This window comes from Crocuta crocuta, unplaced genomic scaffold, assembly GCF_008692635.1.
Source record: "Crocuta crocuta isolate KB4526 unplaced genomic scaffold, BGI_CrCroc_1.0 scaffold114, whole genome shotgun sequence".
NCBI classification, from domain to species: domain Eukaryota; kingdom Metazoa; phylum Chordata; class Mammalia; order Carnivora; family Hyaenidae; genus Crocuta; species Crocuta crocuta.
Genome location: NW_027530000.1, coordinates 880283 through 893437, shown reverse-complemented (window position 1 = coordinate 893437; position 13155 = coordinate 880283). Strand labels below are relative to the sequence as shown.

Sequence of the window (13155 nt, the reverse complement as noted above, 5' to 3'; positions counted from 1 at the left end):
AAGCAGCCGAGCGCAGGCGCCAGGGGTGATGCCCACAGGGGCCCACGCGGGTGTCCCCGGGCTGCACTGCGGGGCCCCGGTTCCCGTTGCGAGGAAGGGGGGCCAGCACCAGTCGGACGCCGCGGGTCCCCTGGCCACCACGGCGTAGCGGGGGGTCTCCGGCGCATCCCGGGGGGCCTGGTTCCCGCTGATGACGGGCGCATCTCCGTCCTCAAAGCCTCCGCCAGACCTCGGACGCACCCCATCGGCCTTCCCACCTGGCGGGGCCCAAGGGCGGGGGCATCTCCCGCTCCAAGTCTGGGGGGCTCTGTGCCCTTGCCGAGCCGCTGCTCAGTGCGGGGGCGCCCCCAGAAGCAGGAGGGCAGAAGAGCCACTGAAGTGGTGCCTGGTCTGTGTTCGGGTCGGAGACCGGGGAGGGCGCGCGCAGGCACCGGAGGGGGCGGAACAAAGGAGACTCCAGCGGGAGAGGGCTCAATCCCTTGCTCCTAGTGGAGGGGACAGGGTCCCGAGTGGGGGCGACCGCCGGAGGCCGGCCTGCAAAGCCCACGGGAAAACATCTGGAGGAACCGTGCCGGCGGACCCTGCCCTGCCGCGGTCAGCGCAGACCCTGCTTCAGTCAGCACTTCCTCCAAGGGAGCCTCTTCCCGTCCGCGGGGGTGGGATTTGGGCACCTCAGTATGGTTGCTGGCAGCCTCATTTTATTATTATTTATTATTATTAATATAAGCAGGCTTCACACCAAGTATGGAGCCCAATGTAGGGCTGCTTTATTATTATATTTTTAATGTTTTATTTACTTTCAATGTTTTTTTATTTATTTCTGAGAGAGAGAGAGAGACAGTGTGAGCAGGGGAAGGTCAGAGAGAGAGGGAGTCACAGAATCTGAAACAGGCTCCAGGCTCTGAGCTGTCAGCACAGAGCCCGACATGGGGCTCGAACCCACCAACCGTGAGATCATGACCTGAGCCAAAGTCGGTACCTTAACCGACTGAGCCACCCAGGTGCCCAATTATTTATTATTAATATAAGTAGGCTTCATGCCCATTGTGGAGCCCAATGTAGGGCTTGAACTCACCACCCCAAGATGTAGACCTGAACTGGGATAAGAGTTGGACGCTTAACCTACTGAGCCACCCAGGTGCCCCTAGAGCAAGGCCATTTTATTTTATTATTATTTTTTAATGTTTTATTTATTTCTAGGAGAGAGAGAGGGACAGCTTGACCAGGGGAGGGTCAGAGAGAGAGAGGGAGTCACAGACTGAAAGAGGCTCCAGGCTCTGAGCTGGCAGTCAGCACAGAGCCCGACGCGGGGCCTGAACCCATGAACCGCGAGATCATGACCTAAGCGAAAGTCGGACGCTTAACCAAGCCACCCAGGCGCCCCAAGCAAGGCCATTTTAATGGACAGAGCTAAGACATAGACACACATGCACATGTATATGTACATCATGAATTCATGTTAATATTCTAAACCTAATCTAACCTCCTGGGACTGGCCTCTCCTCTCTTCAGGGTCTGTATCTGTTTCCTCCCACGGGGAAAACGCTAGGTCCCAATAATAGTAATCATTACTCAGTTATTTATTTATTTATTTATTTAATGTTCTATTTATTTCTGAGAGAGAGAGACAATGTGAACAGGGGAGGGTCAGAGAGAGAGGGAGACACAGAATCTGAAGCAGCTCCAGGCTCCGAGCTGTCAGCACAAAGCCTGATAAAGGCCTCGAACGCAAGAACAGTGAGATCATGACGTGAGCTGAGGTTGGACACTTAACCAACTGAGCCACCCAAGTGCCCCGTCTGCCTGACAATTTTCAACATGGACCTGAGTTTTATGAATTTTCATGGAAGCCCGTCAACATAGCTGACATTCTGGGAATTATTATATCTGTCATTTTCTTAAGTTATTCCAGATATGTGCATATTAAACTAACTGGTAGGCAGCCTGAGTCATAAAGACATGGCAATTAAAAAAATTTATTATTTTTAATGTTTATTTTTGAGAGAGACAGAGAGAGAGAGAGACTGAGTATGAGTGGGGGAGGGGAAGTGAGAGAGAAACACACAGAATCTGAAGCAGGCTCCAGGCTCCGAGCTGCCAGCACAGAGCCTGACACTGGGTTTGAAACCACAAATGGTGAAATCATGACCTGAGCCAAAATGGGATGGTTAAGTTAACCAACTGAGTCACCCAGGCGCCCCTGTAATTTTTAAAGTCATGTTTCCTGTTAGATCACTAACATGAATACAAATTAATGTTTGAAACTGAAATCAACCACCTAAAATAATCTAGTTTCATCTTTTTAGGTAAAGAACTCTACAAAATGACCGTATAATCTCAAAGAGAAACATTAATTTAAAAATATTTTCTGGGGCATCTGGGTGGCTCAGTCATTTAAGCATCTGACTCTTGATTTTGGCTCCGGTCATGACCTTGCAGTTCATGAGATTGAGCCTCCTGTCAGACTCTGTGCAGAGAATCTGCCTGGGATTCTCTCTCCTTTCTCTCTCTGCCCCTCCCCTGCTTGTGCTTTCTCTCTCAAAAAGAAACTTAAAATTTTTTTTTCTAACAAAAGCCAAATATTAAATACTTGGTGGGTGCTTTTTTACACTGTTAGTGAAATTGTGAATTCTCACAACCATCGGCATTCACAGCCTTGAAAATATCCATAGTCTTTTATGAAGTATAATTCCATTTCCAGTAATCTCTCCTAAGGATTTGACCATCAAACCTTGACGCTGTCTCTCAGAAATAAATTTAAGTTAAAAAAAAGAACTTTGATGGAATAGTGTCTATTATACTGACAATTTGGCAACATCTAAATGCCACACAGTAAGGAAATTGTTAAATTATTGTACATCCTTCCCCTGGAGTATTAGGCAGCTCGTAAAATGTATGTTTCATGGGCATTTCAAAACAGGGAAAAGGCTCAGGATTTATTTTTTTAAATGTTTTTATTTATTTCTGAGAGAGAGACACAGTGTGAGCAAGGGAGGGTCAGAGAGGGAGATACAGAATCTGAAGCTGGCTCCAGGCTCTCAGCTAGCAGTCAGCACAGAACCTGACGCAGGGCTCGAACTCATGAACCGTGAGATCATGACCTGAGCTGAAGTCAGACGCTTAGCCGACTGAGCCACCCAGACGCCCCAAAAGGCTCATGATTTAGTGTTTAGTGGAAAAAAGCAAAGAATTGGACTTTCTCAAGTGTCCTTGAGACTAGAGTGCGAGATTACTGCAGGAAAATTCTTATCCACATAAGGCGCCCTGGCTCTGATTTTCCCAGGTTCTGTCGCTTTATCCGCTAGGCGTGCTTTCCAGCTGCAGGACTTTGCGTTCGGAAGCTGTGCTTACTTCCAGTCACCGGCCCATTACTCCAGCACAGCTGCCCCTGGCTGCTTTTTGAGTTGGATGCCATGGGGTAGAGGAAGCGTGCTGTCTCATGACCAAGTCTGCCAGATTTGAGGAATACCCACGATTTTCTAGGTTGGACCTTTCTGGATGCATTTTCCTGTAACATTAAAAGAGGTATTTCCGTACTGCAGTTATATTCCATTATTATAAGTTTTTCATGTCATCCTCGACATTATAACAGCTGAAAGTTGAAGTATGTTGTAGGTGACAAGAAACTTCTACTTTACTGGGTTTAGATAAGGTCCTGCCTGGGTGACGCTGTGCTGTAACCGGGGTTGGCTTCGGGGATCAGCGGGGGCGCAGAGCGCTCTGCCCCCTCCAGAGGTCAGGGGACCATCTGCGGTTGCTCCTGCTTTTGCGTAGCTGCCCACCATCCCCTCCAGTTAGGAGAGGGCACACAGCCACTGGTGGATACGTTCTGTTACCACCATAGTTTTTATTTTTGAACTCTGAATCTTTTTTTACGTACTTATTTATACTTAATGAAGCAAATATGTTAAATAAGTCAGTAAGACTTTTTCTGATGAAGCAAGCAAATTTAAGATGAAAATCTCTTTCATTTTCCTGAGGTACATCCTCAAAACAGAAATAAGTGAGTAATCGCTATTGGCCTCAATATGTTTTCTGCAGGATAACATTAAAACATTTGAAGGAATTAATAAGTAACTCAAAATATGTGCTCTGTTGGAATCAGAGAAAGATCGGAATGTCAAGAATCTGCTTGACAGTCACTGCTAAGAGCTGCCAGTCCTGCAAAGCTGAGAAGCTGCTGGGGTAGAAAAGCTACCTACTAGGTCTATACCGACCCCAACAGAGAGCCCAATAGGGTGCTGTGTTTTGCTATGTTTACATCCACAACAATTTTTTTCTTTTTCTGTTTAAGAGGGAGGGAGAGAGGAAGAGGGGTGGGGAAGGGAGGGGGGCAGTAAGAGAGAGGATCACGACCTGAACTGAAATCAAGAGTCCCACGCTCAAGCGATGGAGCCACTCAGGCACACCAAAACCAAACTTCTTCAGAATTTTAATTCCGGCCTTTCCTGTGTCCGAATCTGGGACTAGTGGGACAGACGCACTTCACTAAGTTGACAGGTACCTTCATGCTGACCTCACTCATCTGTCCCCATAGTCCTGAAACCTGTCACCCTAGAAGCCTGGGACTATTCACTTGGCTCAGTCTGGTATGCCCGCATCGCGAGACCCCAAAGACCACCGAGGAGCCGATTCCGATGCAAACACAGAGGGCCTTTATTCAAGCTCGAGCAGGGACTCCAACGCACCCGGCACAGCGGTGATGGTATGGAGCCCCGAACTCAGGGTCGCGGGGCTTTTTATTGCGGTTACAGTGGGATTCGGGGCTGTCCAGCTTGGCAGTCTCCTGACAGACTGATTTTTAGCACAGACTGTCTTCTCAGTACCCGAACGGCTCGGCCCATCTGGCCTGACTGCAAACTGCCAACAGGAACGTCTTGGGACGTAGGCGCCTCTTTGCATTAAACTGATTGGCTGTTGCTAGGGGAGTAACTAAGGGCAGGCTGCCTAAGTACTTCCTGCGGTTTTTGTTTTGTAGAACTGGGTTCGGGCCTAGTTCACCCTCAAGATGGAGGCTTTTTCTAAAATGGAGTTAGTTAGGTGTAGGTCTCACCTTTTCTTGAGACTTCTGTGGACCCAATCATGGGTCTTCTAAGAGCTCAAGGTGACCAGGCCTATCCATGTTCTGGGGATGTTGGTATTGTGATCGGAGGACCATTAATTGGATGACCCCCAAGCGTTCTTTCATAAATACAACCAGTCTATTAAAAATGCAAGGTCCAAAGGTTAGTAACAGCAATAAAATCAGTAGGGGCCTAATAAAGTAGAAATCAGGGTAGTTAGCCAAGGGGAGCTGTTAAACCATTTCTCGAACCAACTCTGGCTCAGCTCATACTCTCGTTTTCTTCTGGCCAGGCCTGGAAGAATTAAGAATATTAAAAGTGTGGACCATCAGGTCCCATAAGGGCTCTGGTTCTGGCTTATGAAGGATAGGTGAGCCCCCGGGAGTGGGTCTCACTGTTGGGGCTTCTATTAGGGGTTCTGGCGGGTTCCGGCCTCAGGCTCGGCTGGGGTGCCAGGATCAGGTTTGGGCCTAGAGCAGTTGGCAACTTATATAAGACAGGGTTTTTACTAAGTCGGAGGGTAAAAAGAGACCCTGTTAGCCAGAGAGCAGTTTGTCCATAAGCCCCATGCATTCTTAATCCCCAGGTTTTTCCTGCTTCCCAGCCAGAAGCCGACTTTCCGTTTTGTGTGAATTGCAGGATTACGGGGTTGCATTTTTGGTTNTAACTCAAAATATGTGCTCTGTTGGAATCAGAGAAAGATCGGAATGTCAAGAATCTGCTTGACAGTCACTGCTAAGAGCTGCCAGTCCTGCAAAGCTGAGAAGCTGCTGGGGTAGAAAAGCTACCTACTAGGTCTATACCGACCCCAACAGAGAGCCCAATAGGGTGCTGTGTTTTGCTATGTTTACATCCACAACAATTTTTTTCTTTTTCTGTTTAAGAGGGAGGGAGAGAGGAAGAGGGGTGGGGAAGGGAGGGGGGCAGTAAGAGAGAGGATCACGACCTGAACTGAAATCAAGAGTCCCACGCTCAAGCGATGGAGCCACTCAGGCACACCAAAACCAAACTTCTTCAGAATTTTAATTCCGGCCTTTCCTGTGTCCGAATCTGGGACTAGTGGGACAGACGCACTTCACTAAGTTGACAGGTACCTTCATGCTGACCTCACTCATCTGTCCCCATAGTCCTGAAACCTGTCACCCTAGAAGCCTGGGACTATTCACTTGGCTCAGTCTGGTATGCCCGCATCGCGAGACCCCAAAGACCACCGAGGAGCCGATTCCGATGCAAACACAGAGGGCCTTTATTCAAGCTCGAGCAGGGACTCCAACGCACCCGGCACAGCGGTGATGGTATGGAGCCCCGAACTCAGGGTCGCGGGGCTTTTTATTGCGGTTACAGTGGGATTCGGGGCTGTCCAGCTTGGCAGTCTCCTGACAGACTGATTTTTAGCACAGACTGTCTTCTCAGTACCCGAACGGCTCAGCCCATCTGGCCTGACTGCAAACTGCCAACAGGAACGTCTTGGGACGTAGGCGCCTCTTTGCATTAAACTGATTGGCTGTTGCTAGGGGAGTAACTAAGGGCAGGCTGCCTAAGTACTTCCTGCGGTTTTTGTTTTGTAGAACTCAGTTCGGGCCTAGTTCACCCTCAAGATGGAGGCTTTTTCTAAAATGGAGTTAGTTAGGTGTAGGTCTCACCTTTTCTTGAGACTTCTGTGGACCCAATCATGGGTCTTCTAAGAGCTCAAGGTGACCAGGCCTATCCATGTTCTGGGGATGTTGGTATTGTGATCGGAGGACCATTAATTGGATGACCCCCAAGCGTTCTTTCATAAATACAACCAGTCTATTAAAAATGCAAGGTCCAAAGGTTAGTAACAGCAATAAAATCAGTAGGGGCCTAATAAAGTAGAAATCAGGGTAGTTAGCCAAGGGGAGCTGTTAAACCATTTCTCGAACCAACTCTGGCTCAGCTCATACTCTCGTTTTCTTCTGGCCAGGCCTGGAAGAATTAAGAATATTAAAAGTGTGGACCATCAGGTCCCATAAGGGCTCTGGTTCTGGCTTATGAAGGATAGGTGAGCCCCCGGGAGTGGGTCTCACTGTTGGGGCTTCTATTAGGGGTTCTGGCGGGTTCCGGCCTCAGGCTCGGCTGGGGTGCCAGGATCAGGTTTGGGCCTAGAGCAGTTGGCAACTTATATAAGACAGGGTTTTTACTAAGTCGGAGGGTAAAAAGAGACCCTGTTAGCCAGAGAGCAGTTTGTCCATAAGCCCCATGCATTCTTAATCCCCAGGTTTTTCCTGCTTCCCAGCCAGAAGCCGACTTTCCGTTTTGTGTGAATTGCAGGATTACGGGGTTGCATTTTTGGTTGTTCCTGCAACCCGCATACCAACTTGAGTCTGCTCTGTAACTATCTTTTGGCCTGGCCGACGGCCGTCTTACTTGGATGAGGTCATCTGTTATAGGCGCTGGCCACCAGATGTCCCCGGTACTCACGCATGCCCAAGATTTGCAAAAGTAACTGTCGGCTCCCCCACATGTGTTTTTCCAGGACCGATCTGAGTTTTTGTGTTCTGGACAAAGGTAAAAATAAAGTTGTTTTAGAAGGTAACTGGACGGGTTTGTTGTCCCTTGCGTGAGGTCCTGTAGATCGAAGGTGAGGACTGGGAACCAGGTGCCTACAGGAGCAACTTTGGACTGTTCTACTATAATGTCTCCTGTGGAAGTATCTATAAGAGTCCAGGTGAGATTAAGGGGCTGGTGGGGATTTTGGTTGGCCTGACAAGGCAGAGTACATACGGTCAGTAGTCCCAATATTATAGGCCAGTTCATGTTTTCCGCCGTAGTTTGAGCTTTAGTGGATTCTCTGGGACCTCGACGGCCTTCCAGTCTGGATTCGGAGCCAGGTAGTCGTCCTTGTCAGCAAACGGGTCAGCTGGTTTGGCGTGGGTGTAGTGGACCCAGGCGGCAATGCCGTCTACCTTCAGGGCCGTTGGGGTGGTTAGTAGCACAACATAAGGTCCCTTCCAGCGTGATTCCAAGTTGCCCGGGCGGTGTCTCTTCACGTAGACCCAGGCACCGGGGCGGTACCTGTGTGGCTCCGGGGGTGAACCTGTTTCATAGAGGGCACACAGTTTAGGCCAAACACGTTTATGAGCCCATTGGAGGCCTCGGAGGTCTTGGAGGAGATGGGCTTCTTCGAACTCCTCAATGGCCTCATGCTGTAGGCGGGGTATGATGGGGGGTGCTTTACCAAACATGAGCTCAAATAGAGTCAATCCCATTTGATATGGGGAATTACACACCCTATATAGGGCAAAGGGGAGGAGGACCACCCGGTCACCGCCAGTCTCAAGGGCCAATTTGGAAAGGGTCTCTTTTAAGGTTCTATTCATCCTTTCTACCTGTCCTGAACACTGGGGTCTATAAGCACAGTGTAATTTCCAATCAATCCCCAGGGTCGTGGCTAGGCTCCGACTTACCTTCGACACAAGCTGGTCCATTATCTGACCCTATCATCTGAGGAAATGCATACCTTGGTAAGATGTCTTCTAGCAGCTTCTTTGCCATCACCTGTGCAATTCTGTGTTTGGTGGAATATGCCTCAGTCCATCCTGAAAAAGTGTCTACAAAGACCAGTAAGTACCTGTAGCCATACCTGCCAGGTTTTACCTCAGTGAAGTCAGTTTCCTAGTAAGCCCCTGGGTTTCTTAGATGTGTTCCAGGTTATGGGGGTTCTGGGTAGCGTTCGTCTGTTGACACGCCTTGCATTTGCTGACGATTTGTTCAATTTTGGAGTTGGCATCTTTAATTTTAATGTGTGACTGTCTAACCAGGCCTTGTAGTCTTCTCTGTGCCATGTGGGATGCTCGGTGTATTTTTGATAGAACCCTTATTCCCATTTCTTCGGGCAGGATGATTTTGTTATCTGCGGACCTCCACCAGCCCTTAAGACATTGAATCATAGGTAGTCCTTTAAGCCACTGTAGGTCCTTGAGTGAATAACGAGGAGTCTCTGGTAGGTTGGGGTCCCCTGGATCTATGAGTCTGACTGCCAGGACCGGGGTGCCCTTGCGGACCGCTTCTTTAGCGGCCCAGTCGGCCATATTGTTGCCTCTGGCCGTCTCAGTTATGTCCTTTTGATGGCCTGGACAATGAATGATAGCTAGTTTTTTTTGGGGGGGCGCCATAAAGCTTTGAGAGCTAGGATCTCCTCTTTATTTTATTTGTAATAGTCTTTCCCTTGGGCATGAGGAGCCCCCTTTCTTTATAAATTGCCCCATGGACCTGAGCAGTGGCGAAGGCGTATCAACTGTCTGTGTAGACATTTAGTTTTCTCCCCTGCCCCAGAGTTAAAGCTTTAGTAAGCGCAATTAGCTCAGCCTTCTGTGCTGAGATCCCGGCTGGCAGGGGCGCCGCCCAAATGGCTTTTTCGGTGGATACCACTGCGGTCCCGGCATACCTCAGTCCTTGTTGTATGAAGCTACTGCCATCTGTGTACCAGGTGACTTCCGCATCTGGCAATGGGACGTCCTGCAGGTCCGGACAGGTGGCATGAATATGGGCCAGGATCTCGGCAGTCATGTAGGGGAGCCTCTAAGTCCGGGTCAGGCAGCAGCAATGTAGCTGGGTTCAGGGCGGCCGGGGCCTGGAAAATAATTCTGGTAGGGTTGAGTAGCAGAGTCTGAGAATGGGTCATGCAGGCATTACTGAGCCATTGATCTGGTGGTTGCTTTAGAACTCCCTCTATTGCATGAGGGGTAGTGACCGCCAGCTCTTGCCCCATAGATAATTTATCTGCATCCTTAACCAGCAGGGCCACAGCCACAATCATGCGGAGACATGGCAGGCAACCAGATGCCACTGGGTCCAGTTTCTTGGAGAGGTAGGCCACAGGCCGGCGCCAGGGGCCCAACACTTTCGTTCCCTCAGGGGAGAGGTGGATTTGTGCCCCCAGTTTTGTCTATAAATTACGGCCCAGAAGGGGGTAGGGGCATTCTGGGATGACCATAAATGAGTGGGATACCCGGCCCACACCCAAATCCACAGTTCTTCGGGTAGTCCATGGACATTGCTTGACTCCGGTCGCTGCTTGGACCCATGACCTTTTGGCTGACAGTGGGCCCCTGGGCTGTAGGAGCACAGAATGCTGGGGCCCCCGTATTGACCAGGAAGTCTGTAGATTTCCCTTCCATTTGTAAGGTTACGCTGGGCTCGGGGAGGGGCACCGAACCCCATCCCCTCTAGTCACTGTCTTCCCCCATAACCAGGATGGGGGCCGCAGATCTCAGTTTCTTGTTGGGACAATCCTTGACCCAATGCCCCTCTTCTCTGCAACAGACATATCGATTGTGGCCCACGCGGGGTCTTTTCCCATCCTGTTTGGTTTCTTCCTTACTGTGTTCTTGAGGCCAGTTGCTTGAGACGGTGTCTTCAGTTGTCCGGATCTGCTGTGGCAGCCAGCAGTATCTTTGCCAGGTCCCGGTTCTGCCTCTTTTCAGCCCTAGTTTGTTTATTTTCTGCACTTTCCCTGATATCATATACCTTCTCTGCCACGACCACTCAATCTTGGAGACTCTTTTCTCCAAGTCTTTCTAATTTTTGAAGCTTGCGGCGGATATCGGGAGCCGCTTGGTTAATGAAAGCCATGGCCACTGCCGATTTACTGGATTCGGCCTCCGGATCCATGGGAGTGTACTGGCGAAAGGCTTTCATCATCCTTTCGAGGAAGGCTGCGGGGCTTTCCTCGGAACCCTGACTAACATTATAAACCTTGGCCATATTAGTGGGCTCGCGAGCTGCAGCCCTGAGACCTGCCAATAGAGCCTGGCGGGACCCTAGGAGGCGCTCCTTACCTTCTGCTGTGTTGTAGTCCCAATCTGGGCGGGTGAGGGGGAAGTGCGCTGTCAATATGCGCCTGGTCCGTTGCGGGGACCCCAGTGGGGCCAGGACCCAATTTCCTGGCCTCACTCTGGATGCGTTCTTGTTCCTCAATGGTGAAGAGAACCTGCAACAATTGCTGGCAATCATCCCAGGTGGGCTGATGAGTATAAAGGACAGTTTCCAACAGATTAATAGGGGATCTAGGATTCTCAGAAAATGGAGCATGCCTAGACAACGATATACAGAACCTGGTCCGGGTGGCCCGTGCGGGGCTGAGAGACCTGCTGTTCTATTTGGTGCAAAGAGTCTGAAATTTTCTCTTTTTAACTTCCACGGAGAGATTGTGCGCTCGAGCTCTGATATCCTTGAAGTGAGTGAGCAACAGGTCTAGGGGTTTAGAGGGTGTCTGTCCCTTTCGTCAGTCTCAGTCGCCCAGTAATAAAGTCCAACAGACACAGCCAACAGTCACAGGCACATACAGAAAGACAGATAACAAAGTCCGCCGTGGAAAAGAAACTGAAACTGGGGCGGTACTTTGGCCAATTCGCGGGAGCAACCCGCTTTGTCCTGCTGGATCAATACAGACTAGGGGCACTCCGTCCCCTCCGAAGGAGCCCGGAACGTCTTCCAGGTCTCCTGAGACCGTGGCCCCCCAGTGTGTCTGCCTTGACCACCTTTGGTCGCCTAATACAGATTTGTCTCGAGACCAGAGTTACACAGACGAACACAATAGAAAGAGATTCTTACCCGCTGGTCGAGACTCTGGTTCGGCGGTCCTGGGATCCCAGAAGAGCCCCCAAATGCTATGCCCAGATCGCGAGACCCCAAAGACCACCGAGGAGCTGATTCCGATGCAAACACTGAGGGTCTTTATTCAAGCTCGAGCAGGGACTCCAACGCACCCCGGTGCAGCGGTGATGGTATGGAGCCCCGAACTCAGGGTCGCAGGGCTTTCTATTGCGGTTACAGTGGGATTCGGGGCTGTCCAGCTTGGCAGTCTCCTGACAGACTGATTTTTAGCACAGACTGTCTTCTCAGTACCCGAACGGCTCGGCCCATCTGGCCTGACCGCAAACTGCCAACAGGAACGTCTTGGGACGTAGGCGCCTCTTTGCATGAAACTGATTGGCTGTTGCTAGGGGAGTAACTAAGGGCAGGCTGCCTAAGTACTTCCCGTGTTGTGCCCAAATCGTGAGTCCCCTGAGACCCCTAAGGAGCCGTCACGGATGCAAGTACATAAGGGTCTTTATTACAAGCTCAAGCGGGGGCTCACCCATCTACCCGCGCAGCGGCAGCAGGGTGAAGCCCCGAACAGTGGCGGGCAGGGTTTTTATGGGGTAAGGGACGGGGGTGTTACAGTGCACACGTTGTACGTTTTGCATAATCACATAAGCACCAATTATAACTGTACAACAACCATGGTTATAGTTTTGACCATTCAGTATCCGTGAGGCGTCCGTTACTTTTGGCGGGACCCAATCATGACCTTTGAGAATCCTTTGAAAATGGCCAATTATAAGGTGGGCTCAAAGGGCCCACGCGGGGTTCAGGAAGCCGTGAGTGATTGGCTAGTTTGTACAGAGTAACTACCTGCAGTTCCCAGCCCTGACTCAGGCCACAGGAATGTTACCCATTTCTTTTGATTGGCTGATCCGAGGGTGGCTTCCGCNTGCGGGTTTTTTTTTTTTTTTGGAACTGGGTTCGGGGCTAGTTCACCCTCAAGATGGAGGTTTTTCTACAATGGTGTCAGTTAGGTTTAGGTCTCACCAGTCTCTACCAGTCCGCGAAGTGACTGCCTGTGCACACACACTGTGGTGGATCCCGAAAGAGGTCCCAGTGCCAGGCTCGACCCTGGTTCGGAGATCAAGTAGAGGCCTCAGTGCCCACAAAATTCCTCACAGAGAGGATATTTACCTTTTTCTTTTTTAATTTAAGAAACGATAATAGAGTAAAAAAGGAAAACATTACACATTATGTAAGATTTAAACGATACAGAGGAGAATACAGCGAACTATTTCCCCGCCACTCCCTTACTTACAGGCTCTTTTCCGCGGGCGCCGCCGCTATCCTCCGGCCTTTCGAATTTCTAATGACGGTTGTGCAGCCGTGTGTTCGCTTCCCCGGCGAGCGCCGACCTCGGGCGGCCCGGAACGTCGCCCGGTTCCCGCTCCGGAAAGGCGCGGGCGCTGACCGCCTCTCGCACGCCGACCCCACAACCACGAGGAGCGCTCCCTCGGCCGCGCTCGCCCGGCGCCTTCCCCGG

General features: G+C 50.3%; 2 protein-coding genes across 2 annotated transcripts in view; both read right to left on the bottom strand.

Moving 5' to 3' along the window:
• Positions 1-6285: 6285 nt before the first annotated feature.
• LOC144231205 (uncharacterized) overlaps positions 6286-13155 on the bottom strand; it is a 7100-nt gene continuing 230 nt past the window's right edge. The window contains exons 2-4 of the mRNA XM_077763614.1: positions 12931-13150; positions 10865-11016; positions 6286-8121 (exon numbers count right to left, since the gene is read on the bottom strand). Of these exons, the coding sequence (XP_077619740.1) occupies positions 7838-8121; positions 10865-11016; positions 12931-13150 (656 nt within the window). The 3' untranslated portion in view covers positions 6286-7837. The remainder of the gene's footprint in view (positions 8122-10864; positions 11017-12930; positions 13151-13155) is intronic.
• On the bottom strand, positions 9318-10727 carry LOC144231168 (uncharacterized). The gene is given in 3 exon segments (XM_077763558.1): positions 9318-9585; positions 9587-9972; positions 10665-10727. Coding segments are annotated over 3 exon segments (717 nt in total).